The sequence below is a fragment of the Lampetra planeri genome, chromosome 5 (assembly GCF_965212315.1).
Source record: "Lampetra planeri chromosome 5, kcLamPlan1.2.h2, whole genome shotgun sequence".
Taxonomy (NCBI): domain Eukaryota; kingdom Metazoa; phylum Chordata; class Hyperoartia; order Petromyzontiformes; family Petromyzontidae; genus Lampetra; species Lampetra planeri.
This window is the reverse complement of record NC_136111.1, coordinates 303,515-321,266: the sequence shown is the minus strand read 5'-3', so window position 1 is coordinate 321,266 and position 17,752 is coordinate 303,515. Positions and strand designations below refer to the sequence as shown.

The 17,752-nt window shown below is 47.9% G+C and overlaps 2 protein-coding genes across 5 annotated transcripts in view; one reads left to right on the top strand and one right to left on the bottom strand.

Moving 5' to 3' along the window:
• Positions 1-460, bottom strand: part of LOC144718601 (angiopoietin-2-like) — a 52,226-nt gene extending 51,766 nt beyond the window's left edge. Inside the window, exon 1 of one of the 2 annotated variants that reach the window (XM_078593981.1) lies at positions 55-460. The gene's annotated coding sequence lies outside the window, so the exon portion shown is untranslated. The remainder of the gene's footprint in view (positions 1-54) is intronic. The other variant, XM_078593980.1, reaches the window with a different exon arrangement.
• Positions 1-17,752, top strand: part of MCPH1 (microcephalin 1) — a 109,222-nt gene that overhangs the window by 72,894 nt on the left and 18,576 nt on the right. Inside the window, exon 16 of one of the 3 annotated variants that reach the window (XM_078593979.1) lies at positions 1,679-2,348. The exons of the other annotated variants lie outside the window; for them this stretch is intronic. Within the exon in view, the coding sequence (XP_078450105.1) occupies positions 1,679-1,768 (90 nt within the window). The 3' untranslated portion in view covers positions 1,769-2,348. Of the gene's footprint in view, positions 1-1,678; positions 2,349-17,752 lie in introns of those variants that run through there. 3 annotated transcript variants of the gene reach the window in all.

Sequence of the window (17,752 nt, the reverse complement as noted above, 5' to 3'; positions counted from 1 at the left end):
TCCGAAATATAGTTTCTTATATTTAAAGTATACATAGTTTGTTGGCTGCAATACCTTGTTTTCTTTGCACGCATATACAAGTATAATAATATATCTCGGGTCTTCGGTCAGACGCACTCACTGATTGTCATTCCTCCTTCCCGAGTCCTGGCGCTGCACTGACTTTGGAGCCGCGTGGCTCCACGCTCGGGATCTCTGCGAGTCCCCCCCGTGCCCCCGAGCCCCCGTCGTTTCTGCTCACCACCGGCGGGAGCCACTGAGCGCAACGCTCCTCCTGCGCTCAGCCCAAAGCAATGAGCCCTTCCTACTCACTGCCTCAGCGTACATGACAGCCGCGCAGGAATGCGCGCGTTTTCATGCGAGCAGCCAGCCCCCGCATCCATCCACCCTGCAGCCCCAGTCATTGAGAGCCCTCTCTCTCTCTCTTTCTACTCGTAATGTGGCGTTCGTTTTTTTTACTCATTGGGGCCCCTCGGTCACAGTTGTCCAAGCGCCTCCCATCCTGTGAGCAACTGGAACTCGTTGGTCCCGAATAAGGCGTGGGCCCCCCCACCACACACTCCCCCATCCAGTACCTCTGTAGGGGAGGGGCCAATGCGAGCCCTGTGGCCCCCGCCGTGCGACACAAGCGAGGGCACAATCAGCTGTGGAAGGAGCGTGCGGCAGAGGATTCCGCTGCGAGCCAGCGGAGGGTGGCCGCCCGCTCCGAGTGCCGCGCCGGGACGTCGTGCATTGTGCGCCGCTGAATGCCCCTCGGTGCCGGCATGAGAGCCGGGTTCGTCGTGCGAGCAAAGAATAACGACACGTTTGTGCCGTCGATGTACCAAAGGAGGGACGCTTGTGTTGTCAGCGTTTGTGAAGCCGGCGGCCACTTGAGAGAGGTTTTTTTATCCTCAAATGAGCGGTAAAAACGTGCTCACCCTTGACTACTGCGAACATTTTCCCGTGCAAGCAATTAACGTTTTTATTCAATGAATGGGAGGGTTTTTTTCAAGATGATCGTTTTTCCCTTAAAATGGAAGGTCTTGTTTGCGTTGCTGATGACGTGCTGTTTTAATTCGAACGGAGTGGTAGAATGTGAAATACAAAGCTACCCTAATAAGGATGTCTGCAAAGTACTGCAAACACACATGGACAAAATACAACGGAGCTTTTGTTGAATTGCTTTGGTAGTGTAGAGTTCCCAGATCTGCAATTAAAATTAAGCTTCTTACAGTACTCGTGGTTAGTTTTAAGTTTATGAAAACATCACTAAAGGTCCCAAATTCGTATACTTTTTTTATAACAAAAAAATCGGCCACTTAAAACTGTTCATATGTAAATATACACTCACATTTAAAATATATAGTTTCTGGCTTTGTGAGACTGCCCTTGTAGCGCATGACTTACAAGCGGAAGGTTGCAGTGCAAATCCCAGCTGGGGGTCACCTCAGATCATTATCTGTTTGCTATCCATAATGAGTACCGTCGTTGGGAAGCCAACAGGGATCATACAATGGATAGACTGGCCCTTACCATGAAAATGTGGAATGTATGCCAGTGCTTCAGGTTTGCCAGTAGAGATGAGCGCTCAATTTGATCGTGGGGACTCGCTGACTCTCGGTCTTCCTGACGGCTCAGCAGGCAGAGACACTGGCGATGTGCGAGGAGATGATAATCTGCGCTTTGTGTCTCTCAGGAGCTCCCTGGTCATGGGGTCATGACCCCAGCATCACTGGCAGCTCCCCCGCCCCCGCCTCTGACAATCCCAGCAAAGTGCAATGGGTGAAGATGGCTCAATCATCAGCGTTGGGATGTTACAAATAGATATCAGGACAGTTGTTGCTGGGATCCTGAACCATAATGTTTAAAGCAAATATTTTTTTTCAATGCCGGGTGGTGTGTGTCTCATTTTTAATAGGATGAGCCTGGTCTTCATCATAAGCGAGAATGTTATCGTATTTTCCATGGTAAGATGACGGCAGCTGGATACAGACCAAGAGTCTCAAAATTATTAGTGATTAGGCATGCATTTAATTATGACATCTTGGCTAATTGCATATAAGTGTAGGGAGGAAGTAGACCAATGGCAGTGCATCCACAAACAGAGCAAGTGGCCTGAAGCTGCCGCTTTGCAATTTCGAATGGAAATGTATTTGTTTGGCTCGTGGTGCATGTTTCCTCGTGTTTTCCTGTTGTCGTAGTGATGAATGTAGGGATAGATACTGCCGATTGGGCATTTGCCTTTCATAAGTGACCCTAATTAGCCAGACCGTTATATGGAAACCAACACCCTTGGCTATGGAGAGCAACAGTGATTCGCACAATAAATTAGCTGTCTTTGGGGCACGATGATTTTATTGTGAACCGTAATGTTGGTCTTGCTTTGCATCAAATTGCAGCGATGGTTTGCGTTGGTTTTCAATAAAATCTCTCTGCGGTTTGTAGAGGGTATGCATGCAGATGTTTTATTTTCAACTCACCCTAGCCGGTGCATTGCTTTCCTAGCTATGAATGTGGGAGGTTTTTTTTCCCTCTGTGGGTCATGTTTGCCAAAAATGTGGTGTTCAATAAAGCTAACCGGTGTGTCACTTCCGAGTGTGTAACGAAGCAGCTGCGGTGATTCATCTTCTTGGTTCTTTCGGTAAAGTCACGTAGAAGGGAAATAATAAAATAATAATAAATAAAACATTATAAAATACAATTCTCACGACGTTTCGGCCACAACGCAAGCAGCCGTCCTCAGGTGAAGAACACGTCTGTCGGAAAGACAGCGTCTGAATGAGCACCACCAAGCTTGGCAGTGTATATTTAAGCTGGGTTGGAGGGGGAAGGGCGCCTTGACAAAGGAATTTGCATATCAAGAGGAATTCTGCATATTTATGGCAAATGCAGATATGGGATTAGTCACTACTTGTGGAATGCGTAGGAGGTGGGTGGGGGGTTTACTCTCCAATAAGCTGAGAGTATATTTAGTATATTGATGATACTGAGGTAGTTTATATTTTAGTTTTTTACGTGGTGGTTTAGCTGCTGCAGCTCCTTACTATTAAAATTCCTTCCCTTTATTACTGCTAACCCTACTCCCTCCCTTTGATGCTGCTAATCCTACATAATGCACGGGCAAAATATGACTTTGAAAGCCCCCCCACCTCTTACGCATTCCACAAGTAGTGACTAATCCCATATCTACATTTGCCATAAATATGCACAATTCCTTTTGATATGCAAATTCTTTTGTCAAGGCGCCCTTCCCCCTCCAACCCAGCTTAAATATACACTGCCAAGCTTGGTGGTGCTCATTCAGACGCTGTCTTTCCGACAGACCTGTTCTTCACCTGAGGACGGCTGCTTGCGTTGTGGCCGAAACGTCGTGAGAATTGTTTTTTATTATGTTTTATTTTTATTATTTTATTATTTCCCTTCTACGTGACTTTACCGAAAGAACCAAGAAGATGAATCCCTGCAGTCACGAAAGCTTTAAATCTAATTAAAAATCAGCTGCGGTGACTTAAGTTTGAGCTACTCCGCCTTGGAACGTGTTTCAATTTTAAGCACGGTAATCAAATGAAGACGATTGCTTGTGTTGCGATTGAAACATCGTGATATTTTTATTATTATATCTACGTGGCTTCATCGAAAGACCCAAAGAATATTAATTCCTGCAGTCACGAAAGCTTTAAGTAAAGATTTGTGCAAATTAATTGCGTTAATAAAGGGCAATGTGATGAGCAGTGCATTCTTTAATTGGAAAAAAACTAACCACAATCGTCAATTACACTTTGGCTTTCAAATAGCCTTTCACAGCACACAGAGAGGTGGAGTAGACACGAGTTGGAGACATCACGTGATATACCATGGGGCCTCGAACTGCATAAAATAATAAACATTATTTTAAAAATTCCTGATTAACAGGTTTTTCATAATTCACTTAGCGATGGCTTCCTGGGTTCACTGTGCGTGATGTGATCCACCAAGTGGGTTGTGTAAACAGTGTTCACTACGATTGTATTCTTCTCGGGCCCCATGGTATATAACGTGGTGTCTGCTACTCGTGTCAACTCCACCTCTCTGGCATGTGCTGCGAAGAAGGGCCATTGCCCAAAACGTCGTCTATTTTCTACTTTGTCTCTTGAAGGCCACAGTGTTGTTGAGTTTGTGATGTGTACTTGTGCACCGCTGTGAATGCAGTATCACCAAATAATAGTTTTTATTAATTTATTGGACATTTTAGGAAGAATAACTGTTTTATTGCTGTTGCTGTTAGCACACTTTGTACTCCAGTGATTGTAATACTATGACATGATAATTAATTATGGCAAGAAAGAAAATTGAACGAATCATTACGTTTTTATTGCTCAGTGATCTGTTTTATAGTTCATGTCCGCTTCTGTGCCATTTTGGCAAAAGCCTCAAATGTGCTGTGCATCTACGCGTACATATAGAGAATACTCACACAGCTGCGTCTTGCACGCTGAAGTCATTTCTCCCGCAGTCTCACTTGAGGAGACAACACAGAGCCTCTTCCAGAGCCCCGATCTTCATGACAAACCTGCACCTCGCTGATGTTCACAAAGTCTAGAGTGCACGCCCTGGCAACCCGGCTGTGTTGATAAAAACAGGGAGGTGATCTGCACTGCATTCCTCGCTTTGCTTTGCTTTTCCTATGAGCTCTTAGCTGTGATCCTTGGCAGTAATTATCAGTTATGTGACTTTAACAGTTTCCCATTTCCACGTGCTCACTTTGGAGTTCATCACTGCTGTTTAGAGGCTATGGTGTAGTGCAGGGGTCGGCAACCTGCGGCTCCGGAGCCGCATGCGGCTCTTTTGAACCTTGACCGCGGCTCCGGGGCGGATGCTAGCGAGGGGAGGAGGCGCACTGTGACACCTGCTCTGGCGTTGCCGCTGCTGACAGGTCGCCGCTCCGCTCCACACTGCCCGCCCGGTGACAGGCAATAACGTTGCCATTGCTTTGTCACATGTTTGGAAGAAGTAAAAACCTTCCTGGGCAGCAAAGAGCTCACCTTTGCTGAGCTGGAACAGCCAGAGTGGCTGGAAAAATTACATTTTATGGTAGACATGACAGCACATCTAAACACGCTAAATACAACCCTTCAGGGGAAAGGAGGCACAGCCCTGCACATGCTGGAGGAGGTTTTGGCATTCGAGCGCAAGTTGACAGTGTTTGTCAAAGATTTCCAGAGAGGTACACTGTCTCACTTTTCCTCTTTGAGAGAGTTCAAACAAAGTCATGATACGATAAATTTGGAATATTTCAAGTCTGCAATCACCACAATGCAAAGTTCGTTTGGGAAACGATTCTGTGAGTTCAGAGAGGAAAAAACGACATTATCCTTCCCTGTCACTCCCCTGGCGATCGATCCATCTCTATTGAATATGACTGCATTTGCAGGTGTAAGTCAACCTGATCTTGAGACGGAACTGGCCGATATAGCCGACAAAGATATATGGGTGTCCAAGTTCAAATGCTTGACCGCTACTCTTGAGGATGTTGCCCGTCAGAAGGCCATTCTGGCTCAGAATCATAAATGGAGTGATATTGAAAACCTTCCCAAACAGGACAAACTTGTATTCGAAACATGGAATGCCATCCCCAACACTTATATAAACATGAAAAAGTATGCATTTGGAGTCCTGTCGATCTTCGGCTCCACATATGTATGTAAGCAGGTCTTCTCCAACATGAACTATATTAAAAACAAACATCGATCACGCCTCACAGATGACAGCTTGCAAGCCTGTGTGAAAATGAAGGTGACGTCTTACAGCCCTGATGTGCAGACACTGTGCACTGAGGTTCAGGAGCAAAAATCCCATTAACCAGGTAATTTAGCTATTAATTTGCAAAAATATATTTTACATTGTTAAGTGAAAACGTCCTTTTTTTATTCAGATTGACAGCTGACTGCACGATCCTGTATATAGCAATAAGGTAAGAAACAATATATACAGTGTTATATTTGTTTTAATAGTTGCAATGGTTTTGCGGCTCCCAGTTTATTTTTTCCTTCGGAAACGGGTCCAAGTGGCTCTTTATGTCTTAAAGGTTGCAGACCCCTGGTGTAGTGAGTTGCCATTTGACGGAGGCATATGTTGTTAGCACTGCAGTGTACATGTAGTCTTTAACTTTTAAAAACAAAGCAACGTGAGTATCTGGATGTAATTGTAGGTGAGTGTATGAATGTGGTTACAGGTGAGAGTGTGGATGTGGTAACAGGTGAGTGTATGAATGTGGTTACAGGTGAGAGTGTGGATGTGGTAACAGGTGAGTGTGTGGATGTGGTTACAGGTGAGAGTGTGGATGTGGTTACAGGTGAGTGTGTGGATGTGGTTACAGGTGAGTGTGTGATGGCCATCTGGCCAAGTGTTGGCAGTCACGCAAATCATCGCCATTTCTCGTGAGTCCGTTGACTTCACAAGAATCCTCTGCACTCCGCCACACGTGGACTAATAGGGGCTATGGGGCACAAAGGAACAACGTTAAATCTTGACTTAAAGCTTTCGTAACTGCGGGAATTTATATTCTTTGGGTCTTTCGGTAAAGTCACGTAGATAGGTTAAAAAAAAAGGAAATAAACAAAAAACAACGACGTTTCGATCGCAACACAAGCGACCATCATCAGGTGGAAACAAGGGGGGAAGCCACTAAAGGCAAGCTGTGTTAAAGGTTTAAAATGGGCGTAGCCCAAGCGTCCTGGTAAGCAAGCCGGGATGGTTATGCGAATAGGGTAGACGCATGAAATTAACAACTTGTGGTACCCCAATGCAGGGACGACACTGCAGGAACTGGAATTTCTCGTCCCATATTTAGTAAAATAAAACTAACATCGGAAGGTGACAAGGTGGCAACATCACAGCTAGTTGTGACTTAAACTGGTTGATAATGTCCTTCCAATGATTGCTGAGTTTGTACCCATCCTCTCGGTTGAAATTGTGTCATTCATGCTAAAGATTCGTTCATGAAGCCATCCATATGTAATGTAGTAACTCGGCGGGAGACGACTTCACGGGTAACACACTCTTTATTTTACCAAACTCGTTCACAGGTGACTAACACCCACTTAGTATCTCGGGTGACAAACACCCACTTAGTTACCCTGGCGACTAACGCCCTCTTAGCTACCCTGGCGACTAACGCCCACTGAGCTATTCTGGCGACTAACGCCCACTGAGCTACTCGGGTGACTAACACCCTCTTAGCTACCCTGGCGACTAACGCCCTCTTAGCTACCCTGGCGACTAACGCCCACTGAGCTATTCTGGCGACTAACGCCCACTGAGCTACTCGGGTGACTAACACCCTCTTAGCTACCCTGGCGACTAACGCCCTCTTAGCTACCCTGGCGACTAACGCCCACTGAGCTATTCTGGCGACTAACGCCCACTGAGCTACTCGGGACACTCCCTGCCCGGGGTGTCCGTCTTGACTGTGGGTCCCCAGCCCGACCCACGTGGGCGTCGGACCCCGGGTCCCACAGTCTCGCCTCCGAGCCACACAGGGCCCCGGTCCCCACAAGGACGGCGGGACTAGGGGTCTCGGGGCACTAGGTCTTCAGCTCCGTCTTCTGGTCTTCAACTGGGTAACTCTCCCCGAGTGCTCTCGCGCGTCCCCCTTTATACCCCACCTGCGGACGTCGCTGCGAGCACCCATCCTATTCGACCAATCACTGGGCGCTGGCTACGATCCTGTTTTCCCACATCTCAGCGTGTCTCAGCACCCCCGCCGCGCCGCCCCGTCATCTGTCACTCCCGGCGCGCGCGTCCACACCACGCCCACAACGCGTGCCCAACCCCGCACCCCGCGCCGCCCCGTGATCCATCACTGTTACAGTCGGCGCACGTCAACACCACCACTACATCACCCCCTACCACATAGCTCGCAGCCGACCCGGCTGCTATAAAAATATACAAACCCCCCTGTGTGCCCCGTAACACAACACAACAACAAGAACAACAACTAACGTAACAACACAACACAACGCGAACACTACCATCCGCAACCATCAACCAATGCCACCGCGACAACAGAACAATATATACAATCCGGCGAGTGACAATAGCAATGTGTATGCAGAAAGAAAAATAAATGGAATTTTTTTTTTTTTTTCCTCTCTCGACTCGTGCAGCGTCCCATTCTTTCCGAGCGTCCCTACAACGGGACATTACCCCGGCAGAGGGGAACACCGGGCGAGCTCGGTGTCGAAAAAAAATGTCTTCATGAAAATTGTTGTGCCCTAGCCCGAGTCCGCCTTGCCGGTCCGTCGTACGGCACCAGACGCGGTTGAACGTCCGGTGGTGCCGGCAGTTCAGGAAGACATTGGCCAGGCATCGAGGACCCGTGCGTGCCGCGGGGTTCAGGTTCCCGACGGTCAGCAGCCGTCAAGCCCGAGGCACCTGGGGGTGGGTCAGGTGGAGACACGTGAGGAGCAGCCTGCGACACCTCCCTCCCCAAGTCGACGGTCACATCACACGCCCGGTCGTTACGGCACAGAACGGGGTCACACGGTGCCGCATAGGGCTTCAGTCGGGAGGGGTGCACGTACCAACGGCGTTTTTCCCATTTAATCTGTATACTCTGGGGTCGTGCAACCCGCACAATTTCCACCGGTCCCCTCCAAGGTCTCAACAATTTGGGGGACGTAGCCAACGGTGCATGTGGACAATGCAGCCAGGCCTTATCGCCTGGTTTCCAATCATGCGTATGCACCCTCCGCCCATGCAATCTTTCGTTCGCGATTTGCCGAGACCGCGAATTCAACCTCGCCGCCTCCCGCGCTTCAGTCAATTTGGCGATATTAAATTTGATGTGGTCTGCCAATTTTGATTTTGCACGTGGCTGGGAAATCCCCAGTTGGACGTCCATGGCCGGATCGGCCTCCCGCCCATACATAAGAAAAAATGGGGAAAACCCCGTCGCCGCATGAGGGGCCATTCGATAGGCCGCGAGTACCCCCGGCACCTGTAAGTCCCAATCAACCTGATCGTCGCAGACCTGTTGGCACAGCATAGACGTAATCGTCCTGTTCAGACGCTCAACCATCCCGTCAGTCTGCGGGTGGTAGGGGGAAGTACGCACTTTCTTTGTACCCAACAGGTCGCACACCTCGCGCAACAAAACGCTCGAAAAATTCTTTCCTTGATCCGTCAGCAAGCGTTCGGGGGCGCCCTTGTCCAAAACATAACCCTGGACGAAGGCGTCCGCCACCGCTGCAGCCGACTGGTTGGCGAGTGGCCATGCCATGGGCCATCGGGTGAAGTATTCTACGCCAACCAGCAGGAACCTATTTCCCCTCGGTGTAGCAGGAAAGGGCCCCAAGATGTCCAACACAACCAATTCGTTTGTGCGCGAAACGTGAATGGATTGCAGCGGTGGATTAGCTGCCAATGGTGGCGGTTTTCTTTTGGCGCACCCTACGCATCCCTTAAGAATGTTCGCCACGTCGTTACCCATCCCCGGCCAATAATAGTCTCGCTGGATTAGGGCGAGCGTTTTGTGAAAACCCAGATGCATGAGCCGTTCATGAGCTGCCAGAACGACCCTACCCCGCATAGCAACAGGCACAACGAGCACGTGACGCCGGGACATGTTGTCCCACTTCATCAAAAGGCCCTGTCTGCACACCCAGGAACCGACCCGCGCATCCCCTACCTCGGGAGCGCCAACTTTTCGACGTAGCGTAAGTAGGGAGCTGTCGGACATTTGGAGACGGCCCCACTCAATGAGGGGCAACGACAACAGCGAATCCCTCCCCGTGGGGGCGTCGACTCCCGGCGTGTCAGTGGCGGCGAGCGCAACTCCCGGGGTGCCGGCGACCGGGGGTTTGCACCGCGCCGATCCCAACAAACATGTGCAGTCCGTGCACGGTGGCAACCGCGACAAGGCGTCCGCATTTGAGTGTCGCAATCCCTTGCGGTAAATCGTCGTGAATTGGTAGTCCTGAAGGACCTCCAACCATCGGGACAATTGGCCCGATGGCTGTGCCACGCGCATAGCGTATTGTAGAGCCGCATGGTCCGTACGGACCGTAAAATGACGGCCGTAAAGATACGGCCTGAATTGCTGTGTAAAAAACACAATCGCTAACAATTCACGACGAGTTACGCAATAGCGTTGTTCGGCGGGGGAAAGAACTCTACTACCGTAGGCGACCACCCGTTCAACCCCCCCGACCACCTGTGAGAGCACCCCCCCGATACCCGTGTTGCTGGCATCTGTGTCAAGCAAAAACGGTTGTGTGAAATCGGGGTAACACAAGGGGGGAGCCTCTGCTGCTAGACCAGCAAGATTGTATGGCTTACCAAAAATCCATAAAGAAGGGACACCCCTTCGTCTCCACCATTGGCTCACCCACCTACAAACTGCCCGGTATCTGGCTAAGACCTTGCAGCCATTCACTGGTAAGACCACCTCTTCTGTTCTTAACTCAGCTCACCTGGTATCGTCAATTAAGGACATCTCACTGTCTCCAGGTGATTTGCTCGTGAGTTTCGACGTAGTTTCTTTGTTCACCAAAGTTAGTGTGCCCGACACCATTGCAATCATTGAAGATTTGGTCCAACAAGGATTGAATGCTGATGTATCAGCCCTTGTGAGACACTGCCTCACCAACACTTACTTCACTTGGAATGGAACATTCTACAAACAAGTTGAAGGCACCCAAATGGGTTCTCCCTTATCTCCAGTTGTAGCCAATGTTTTCATGGAGAAATTTGAGATGGACGCCATCCAGGCATCCACTCTACGTCTATCCTTGTGGAAGAGGTACGTAGATGACACGTTCGTCATCTGGCCACATGGCCTACCAGCTCTGAACCAATTCCTCAACCACATCAATTCCATACACCCAGCCATCAAATTCACCATGGAGGTGGAAAAGGATGGCAAGCTACCATACTTGGATGTTCTAATCGAAAAGAGACCAGATGACTCAATGGGACACTGTCTACAGGAAAGCCACCCATACTGATGCCTACCTAAAACCTGACTCCCACCACCATCCATCCCAGAAGAATTCCCTCATCAAAACTCTACACCATAGAGCTCGATGTATCTCCGACCATCATTACCTCACCAGTGAACTGAAATGCGTGCCCCAAACTCTCAAGATGAATGGATATTCTGGCGACACAATCCGTAAAGCTGTCACCCCAACCGTTGGGACGGAGCCATCTGAGGACCCAATCAAAACCATCACCATTCCATACATAGCAGGGGTCACCAAAAAGATTTCCAAAATCATGAGCAAACAAGATCCAGGTTCGATTTAACACGGTGCATAAAATTCGTGATCTGATCCCATTTTTGAAGGACAAGATCCCTGACATGCAATACACCGGCAGTAGTTGCATTGGGGAAACTAAGCGACATGTCTCGGACCGTGTTCATGAACATAAGGCAGATTTTAAACACGGAGGACTAACACCTCAGCCGTGGCTGATCATTGTTGTAATGCGGTTGGCTCCCACGAAATTGATTTCTCGAAGACGAAGGTACTTTGCAAGCCCACTGGCTTTAAACAAAAATTCGTTCATGAAGCCATCCAGATATAAGTCATAACTGGCTGTGATGTTTCCATCTTGTCACCTTCCGATGTTTGCTTTATTTTACTAAAGATGGGATGAGCAATTCCATGTCCTGCAGTGTCGCCCCTGCATTGGGCATACCACAAGTTGTTAATTCCATGCGTCTACCCTATTAAAATAACCATCTCCGCTTGTTTACCAGGACGCTTGGGCTACGCCCATTTTAAACCTTTAAAACAGCTTGCCTTTTGTGGCTTTCCCCCTTGTTTCCACCTGATGATGGTCGCTTGTGTTGTGATCGAAACGTCGTTGTTTTTTGTTCATTTTTTTACCTATCTACGTGACTTTTCCAAACGACCCAAAGAATAGGGACAAAGTTGTCCACATGATGAATACAGCATTTGTATTTTAAATTATTATTTTACTGTAATAAAATCTGCAGAGCTAATGTGTATCCCCTTCAGCAAGAAAATGCACCTTTGAAAAAATATAAATGATGGGTTTAGTGGAGCATAAATCAATGAGAGTAAGCCTCCTTGTCACCCATAACGTGACATCGAGAGGCCTGTGAATGGTGCCCATTGTCGGGCACGTTCTTGGAGAGGGTGTGAACATTTTTTCAGCCACCATGATGCATAGCCCACCGCATTGCAGCCTTGGGTTTCATTTATAATCTGTGAAGAAACGGAAAATGTAATCCAACCCAGAGTGAGGCTCTTTCACTCATTTGTGTCGCATTGTTATAGAACGGAGCATCACAGTGTCCGTGGCTAACCGTAAACAGCTTAAAGGGCGGCCACTAACTGGGGCTCGCGATCGCGACGGGAGCCATCTTTCACACATGTGTATGTATGCCTGTGTGTACGTTGAACTTCTTTCGCACCGTACGTAGCCAACCGTGCTAATCGGAGGTGATGCGAGCGAGCGCACGTGCATGGCCACGCTGAGCGATGCTGGGTGTTGGTGGCACACACCTATCGCGTGACTTTAGCCCGATTGGGGTTGATGGCATCATTCCATGATGGGAACGCCGCGACTCTAATAATGCACCAATCTCGTCCTTTTAACCCTCTGCTTGTTAAGAGGGGGCAGTGTTGTAACCGGTGAAGCATTTCGATTTTACGATGCAGCTGAAAGGCCGATTGATATGACGAGTCAATCTCTCCTGGGATTTAATTCCTAGCCCTTCAGTACGTGTCCATGTGTTCGTGCACATGTGTGTGTGTCTTTGATGGGGGAGTGGTGGCACAGCGGTTTGTACAACTGCTTTGAGCCTGATGGCCAGAGTTTGATTCCCTGCAAAGCTTCATTTTTTGGTATCATAGCACATACATGCATAGCACATACATGCATAGCACATACGTGCACATACGTGCTACGTATGTGCTATGAGGAAGGGCCATTTCCCAAAACATCATCTTTTATTTATTCCTTTTAAGGTCGGTGTTATTGACCAATAAGAAGCTTGTTTTGTTATTATCTTACTGTCTATATGGGTATCTGTCTGCACAGAGATCCAATGTCAAACTCTGGACAGTCATTCGTCTTCGTATAGCTCTTGTTGATGTAGAATAACGCCTGTGATGTTACATAGAGGCGGTCGAACCAACTGATTTTGTCGGGAGTAGTGGAGTGGTGAATCATCGCTGTGATGATGTCTCCTCCTTCGTATTTGTGGATCGGGCATTGAGTCGTGATGTGTTCCGTGGTCTGGGAGACCACAGTCTCGGCACACCGGAGAGAATTTAATTTCCCATTTGTGCATAAAGTATCTGCATCTGCTGCCATGGTTTGTCATTAATGTAAACTAAAATAAATGTTACATGTTTGTTAGTGTCAGTAATTTAAATGACAATTTGATGCTTTTAATTAAAATGACATATCATGACCCATAATTCCATTAGAGATGATGATAACTTAAAGGAATTAGATTTTTTAAAGTACAAATGAAGAGGTTCTTATTCGTGAAAGTAAACCCATCCGCCGCTTACAGATGGTGTTTTGATTTGCATCCCTTGAACGCAGCCGCACCTAAGGGTGAGGGCCCAAGGTAGAATCTCTTATCCGGGGATCAGTGCCACCAAATTTACTCTGTTTTTGATAAGTTTGGCTTTCCAAGGGTACGGGTTCAAATTCCACAGACAAACACTCACCCGCTTGGGAGTCAAGGGGTTTGATGCGAGCCGTTGCCTCTGTATTTGGTCAAACATCTCATGGCGGCACAGAGGCTTGCAAGGCAGCGTGCGTGTCACCACACCAAAATCATTCTCTTCAAACGCCAGCTACAGCCTCTGCTGCTGCCGCCTTGAGCTGCGTGCTCGGAGCGCGCCGCTCACAAGAGGGCCACCCTGCTGTGCCGCCCGGCCTGCTCGCGTGACTCGCCCCGTGGCGCTTGTTTGCAAGCGGTGGCCCCTGTGGCTGGTGTCACGGTTCGATTGCTCACCTGCTTTGGGTCATTTTCTGGAAACATGTGGAAGAGCTGTGCAAGATTTCTCTAAAAATGTAATAATAGAGTCGTGGAATGCATTCTGTAATGATACCATTAGGATTTATAATACAACCCCGTTTTGAACTCACGATTTTCCGATCGCGAGACGAGCACCCTCACCACAGCACCAGATTAATTCCCACCGGGCAGTAACAAACACATGATGTCTACGGTCAAATTATAGAATTGGCCGGCTTTGTTAACGTGTCGTCACCTTCAGCGTTTGGCTCTGATGTTCAATAGGAAGCTATGGTGTCATACCAAGTTTCAGCTGTGTATCGGCCCAACCCTTTGGCATCACGTCTGGGGTCTGGGCGGGGACCACCGTCGACTGTGGGAAAGCGCGACCCCCCATAACCTCTCCGTCGAGGCTTCTGCCTTTCCCAGCCTCCGCTGGTGCACACGACAATTGGGAAGGGCCCGGTGTGCGTGGTTAGATGGCGCAAAAGTGCGTGCACTTGGCAAGGAAGCAGCTTCCTTGGCTCCAAAAGGCGCATTTCGCTCATACGTGTGGCAGTAAAGCGCTCGCTATCATTTCTACATTACGTTGTTGGAGTGAGAATAAATTCACTAGCACGATGGTTTGTGCTGTGAGTTCATGCGATAATGATCTGCTACTAAACAAACACATTACAACAATGTTTGTATTCCGAATGCCACCTGTACTTACTTGCTGTGGCTGCTCTGAGCCAGTGATGGAAATTTCAAATTGTTATGGTAGAGGCCTCTCTACCCATGGAGAGTTCACTGTTTTTGGATTAATGGGAAATACAGCCCTAAAACACAAAACACGCTTATCTAGTAGATACGTACCTAGGAGCTGTGTTCTGGGCTGTCCTACATCACTTTGAAGCTCTGTTAATGATAAAAAGCCTTCAAAATTACCTTATTGAGCTATGTGGCGAGAGCACTGCAGTGGCTTTGCATTTAAGAATATGGCGGTGGAGCCACAGTGTTGTTACTGGACCAGTGCCTTGGCTGGCACCTTGAATAGTTTTTTTGTCACACTATTAAAGCTTCACACTCATGTCAGACAGTTGGGGATACACAACATGGTTTTATAGTACCTATATATTTGGTTTTTAAGCTGTTTCTTCCTTTAAAGCAACCACCATTGATCTTCTGCATCATCGTTTTGATGGATCTCATTCACTGTTTCTGATGGATATTATCTGACAAATTTCCACGAGGGTATTCATAGGCCACATATATGAATTTGCATTTAATAATATTTTAACAATATCCTTAACATGGTGCTTCATTTGATGTGTGCTGTGTGTGGGGCTATTAAACACGTTTGCATGCCTCTTCGTTTGCTGTATTTCACCCTATCGAAGTCACAACTGACAATAGCTTTAAAGGCACGAAGGTTAATACGTCTGGAGCATTGATATTAAGTCGGGGAAGGTGTTTTCCTTCGGCATGCGAGGGTAAATAAGTCAAGCATGGTTATTTTTGCTATGCATTGTTTAATTACCGACAGGCAATTTCTCAAATTGGTAACAGCAGCAGCATGGCCACGTTTGACCTGATTATTTTACGACTCTAGTTCATGCGTCGCTGACATTTTGAAATGTAATACCCGCAATGCGACTCAGAAGATCACTTGGTGCTTTTACATTTTAATGTTACTCATTTTTCACGAAATCCTTTTCAGTTAAAAACAAAAATATAACTTTAGCCTCGCGATAAACTGAGCATAAAGCGAAGCCTTCATAAAGCTTCACTATTCCTCTCGAGGAGCTTGACTGGATACAAAAACAACCCTGCCTTCTGTGCGCAAAGCCTTTTTGTTATGTTTCTGTTTTCGTAGAATCTCAAACGAACGATAGGGAAGAAAGGGTGAGATTACTGTCTATGGTGCAGAATGAAAACGGGATTTGGAGCGGCATAAAAGAGGGATTGGAGGATGCGGAGAGGCTGCGTGTGATCGTTATTAATGAGGAGCCTAGAGAGGCCAGAGGCGGGCACGAGGGCACCCAGACGGGGCCACCCGCTGCCGCTGCCGGACGCCCCTGTCAGACATCCACCTTGAAGCCAGACAAGAAGGGCTCACTCCGGCCTGGACAGCGTGTTGTGTGGTCGGGCCGGACAGCGCGGGGTGCTGATCCCAAAGGCCCGGTGGACACGCATGCCACGCGGTGTTTGCGTCGGTCATAAACCGGGTTTAAGTTCGCTGTGAGGAAGTTTAAAAGTTTAATGTATTGTTGAAGGTGGGGTTTACACGATTATGGCTGTTTCTGGAAACTGTGAAGTCAGTAGTTTACTACCAGTTAAATATCTGGAGTCCAGTAAATGTTCATTTGTGTTGGTTTTCAGCAACGGTGGTAGTCCTATGGAGACTCACCCCAATGCTCATGCGAGCAGGAAATCACTTTTACTTTTTTTTTACTTGATTGCATGTAATCTTGTTTATATAACAGCTTAAAGCGGCATTTTGGACATCAAATGCAAATCCTTCAACCACTGTCATTGTCGGAAATTTCAAATTGTATCGAGCTTAGTTCTAGGGGTCATGGGACTGACAAGGTCAGTTGAATCGACATCTTTGTTCGCACTTCCAGATGTGCGCTGCTCCCTGGTGGCTTGAGGGAGCGCCGTCGCCCGTGCTGGAGGACGTGCACCGATGTGTCTCCCGAACCCGCCGTGAACCCACCTCGTGGGGCCGCGCACGGCCACAGAGGCAGTCGGGGTGTTTTACTCACAGTCAGGAGGTCCTAAGTTCAAATTCCACTCGGGAGTAAACTCTGCCCATCTTCCATCCGCGATTGATACAAATGAGTGCGACTTGCTGGGATGTCGACAGCAACTGGCTCAGGTCTGGCCATGGAGATGAGTACCACTCGGTGCTCGTCTGAGCCTAGAGGCACCTTGAAGTGATGTTATCGTCATTGTTGTTGTAGCAGTACTCATCATCATCAGTTTTCTCTTGTAACAGTCCACCAAGCTCCTTCTCCACGGTGGATGTCTTCTCGTACTCGTTTACCTCCCTTGGCTGCCACTGCATCTTTAGTCTCCACCACCGGCCCCATCCCCTGGCGCGATGCGTCTTACTCAGGCCCACTTACTCTTTTGAGTCACATTTATGATGGAGAGGTGCATGCCCAGAGTGGCATTGAGAGGCAGAGAGAGGAACGCATGAATCAGAGCAAATGCATGTCAACTATGTATCCTTGGCAAAATAGTTTTAAAGGTATGACCATCAATTTTTTGCTATTTTTTATAGCAAGAACTTTCATTGTGTAATTATTTTTTACCACAGAGTATCCCCTTGAAATAATTATATTATGTCCACACACGCAGCGCAGGTGCACATAGCTGAAGTGTTTAAATGCAGGGAAATGCAGCTTGGATTGAAAGGGGCTTGTGAACGTGTCCACTCTCAAGAGGGAATGACGCTTTATTTTAATGCAGCGTCTCGGGAGACGTCCGAACAGCAGTGTTACCATGGTTACAGTTCCAACAGCAGTGTTTCTGTGGTTACAATCCAGCAACACCGTCCACCCGTCACACTCACAGCCCTCGCATGCAGCCAAATTGAACACGATACTCACAAGCACCAGGCAGGCCCGTGAGGATCAAAGGGTTAATCAAATTAGTCTTTATCACTGCCAGTGCACTGCCTTTTTATAAATACATTTCTTAACAGCTGGTCCATGGTGGAGGGGGAAAGATTACGGTTGTTATTCTTCCTTCAGCAAGTGTCCAAGATGTGGGTTGTAACGCAGCCAAACTTGCAAT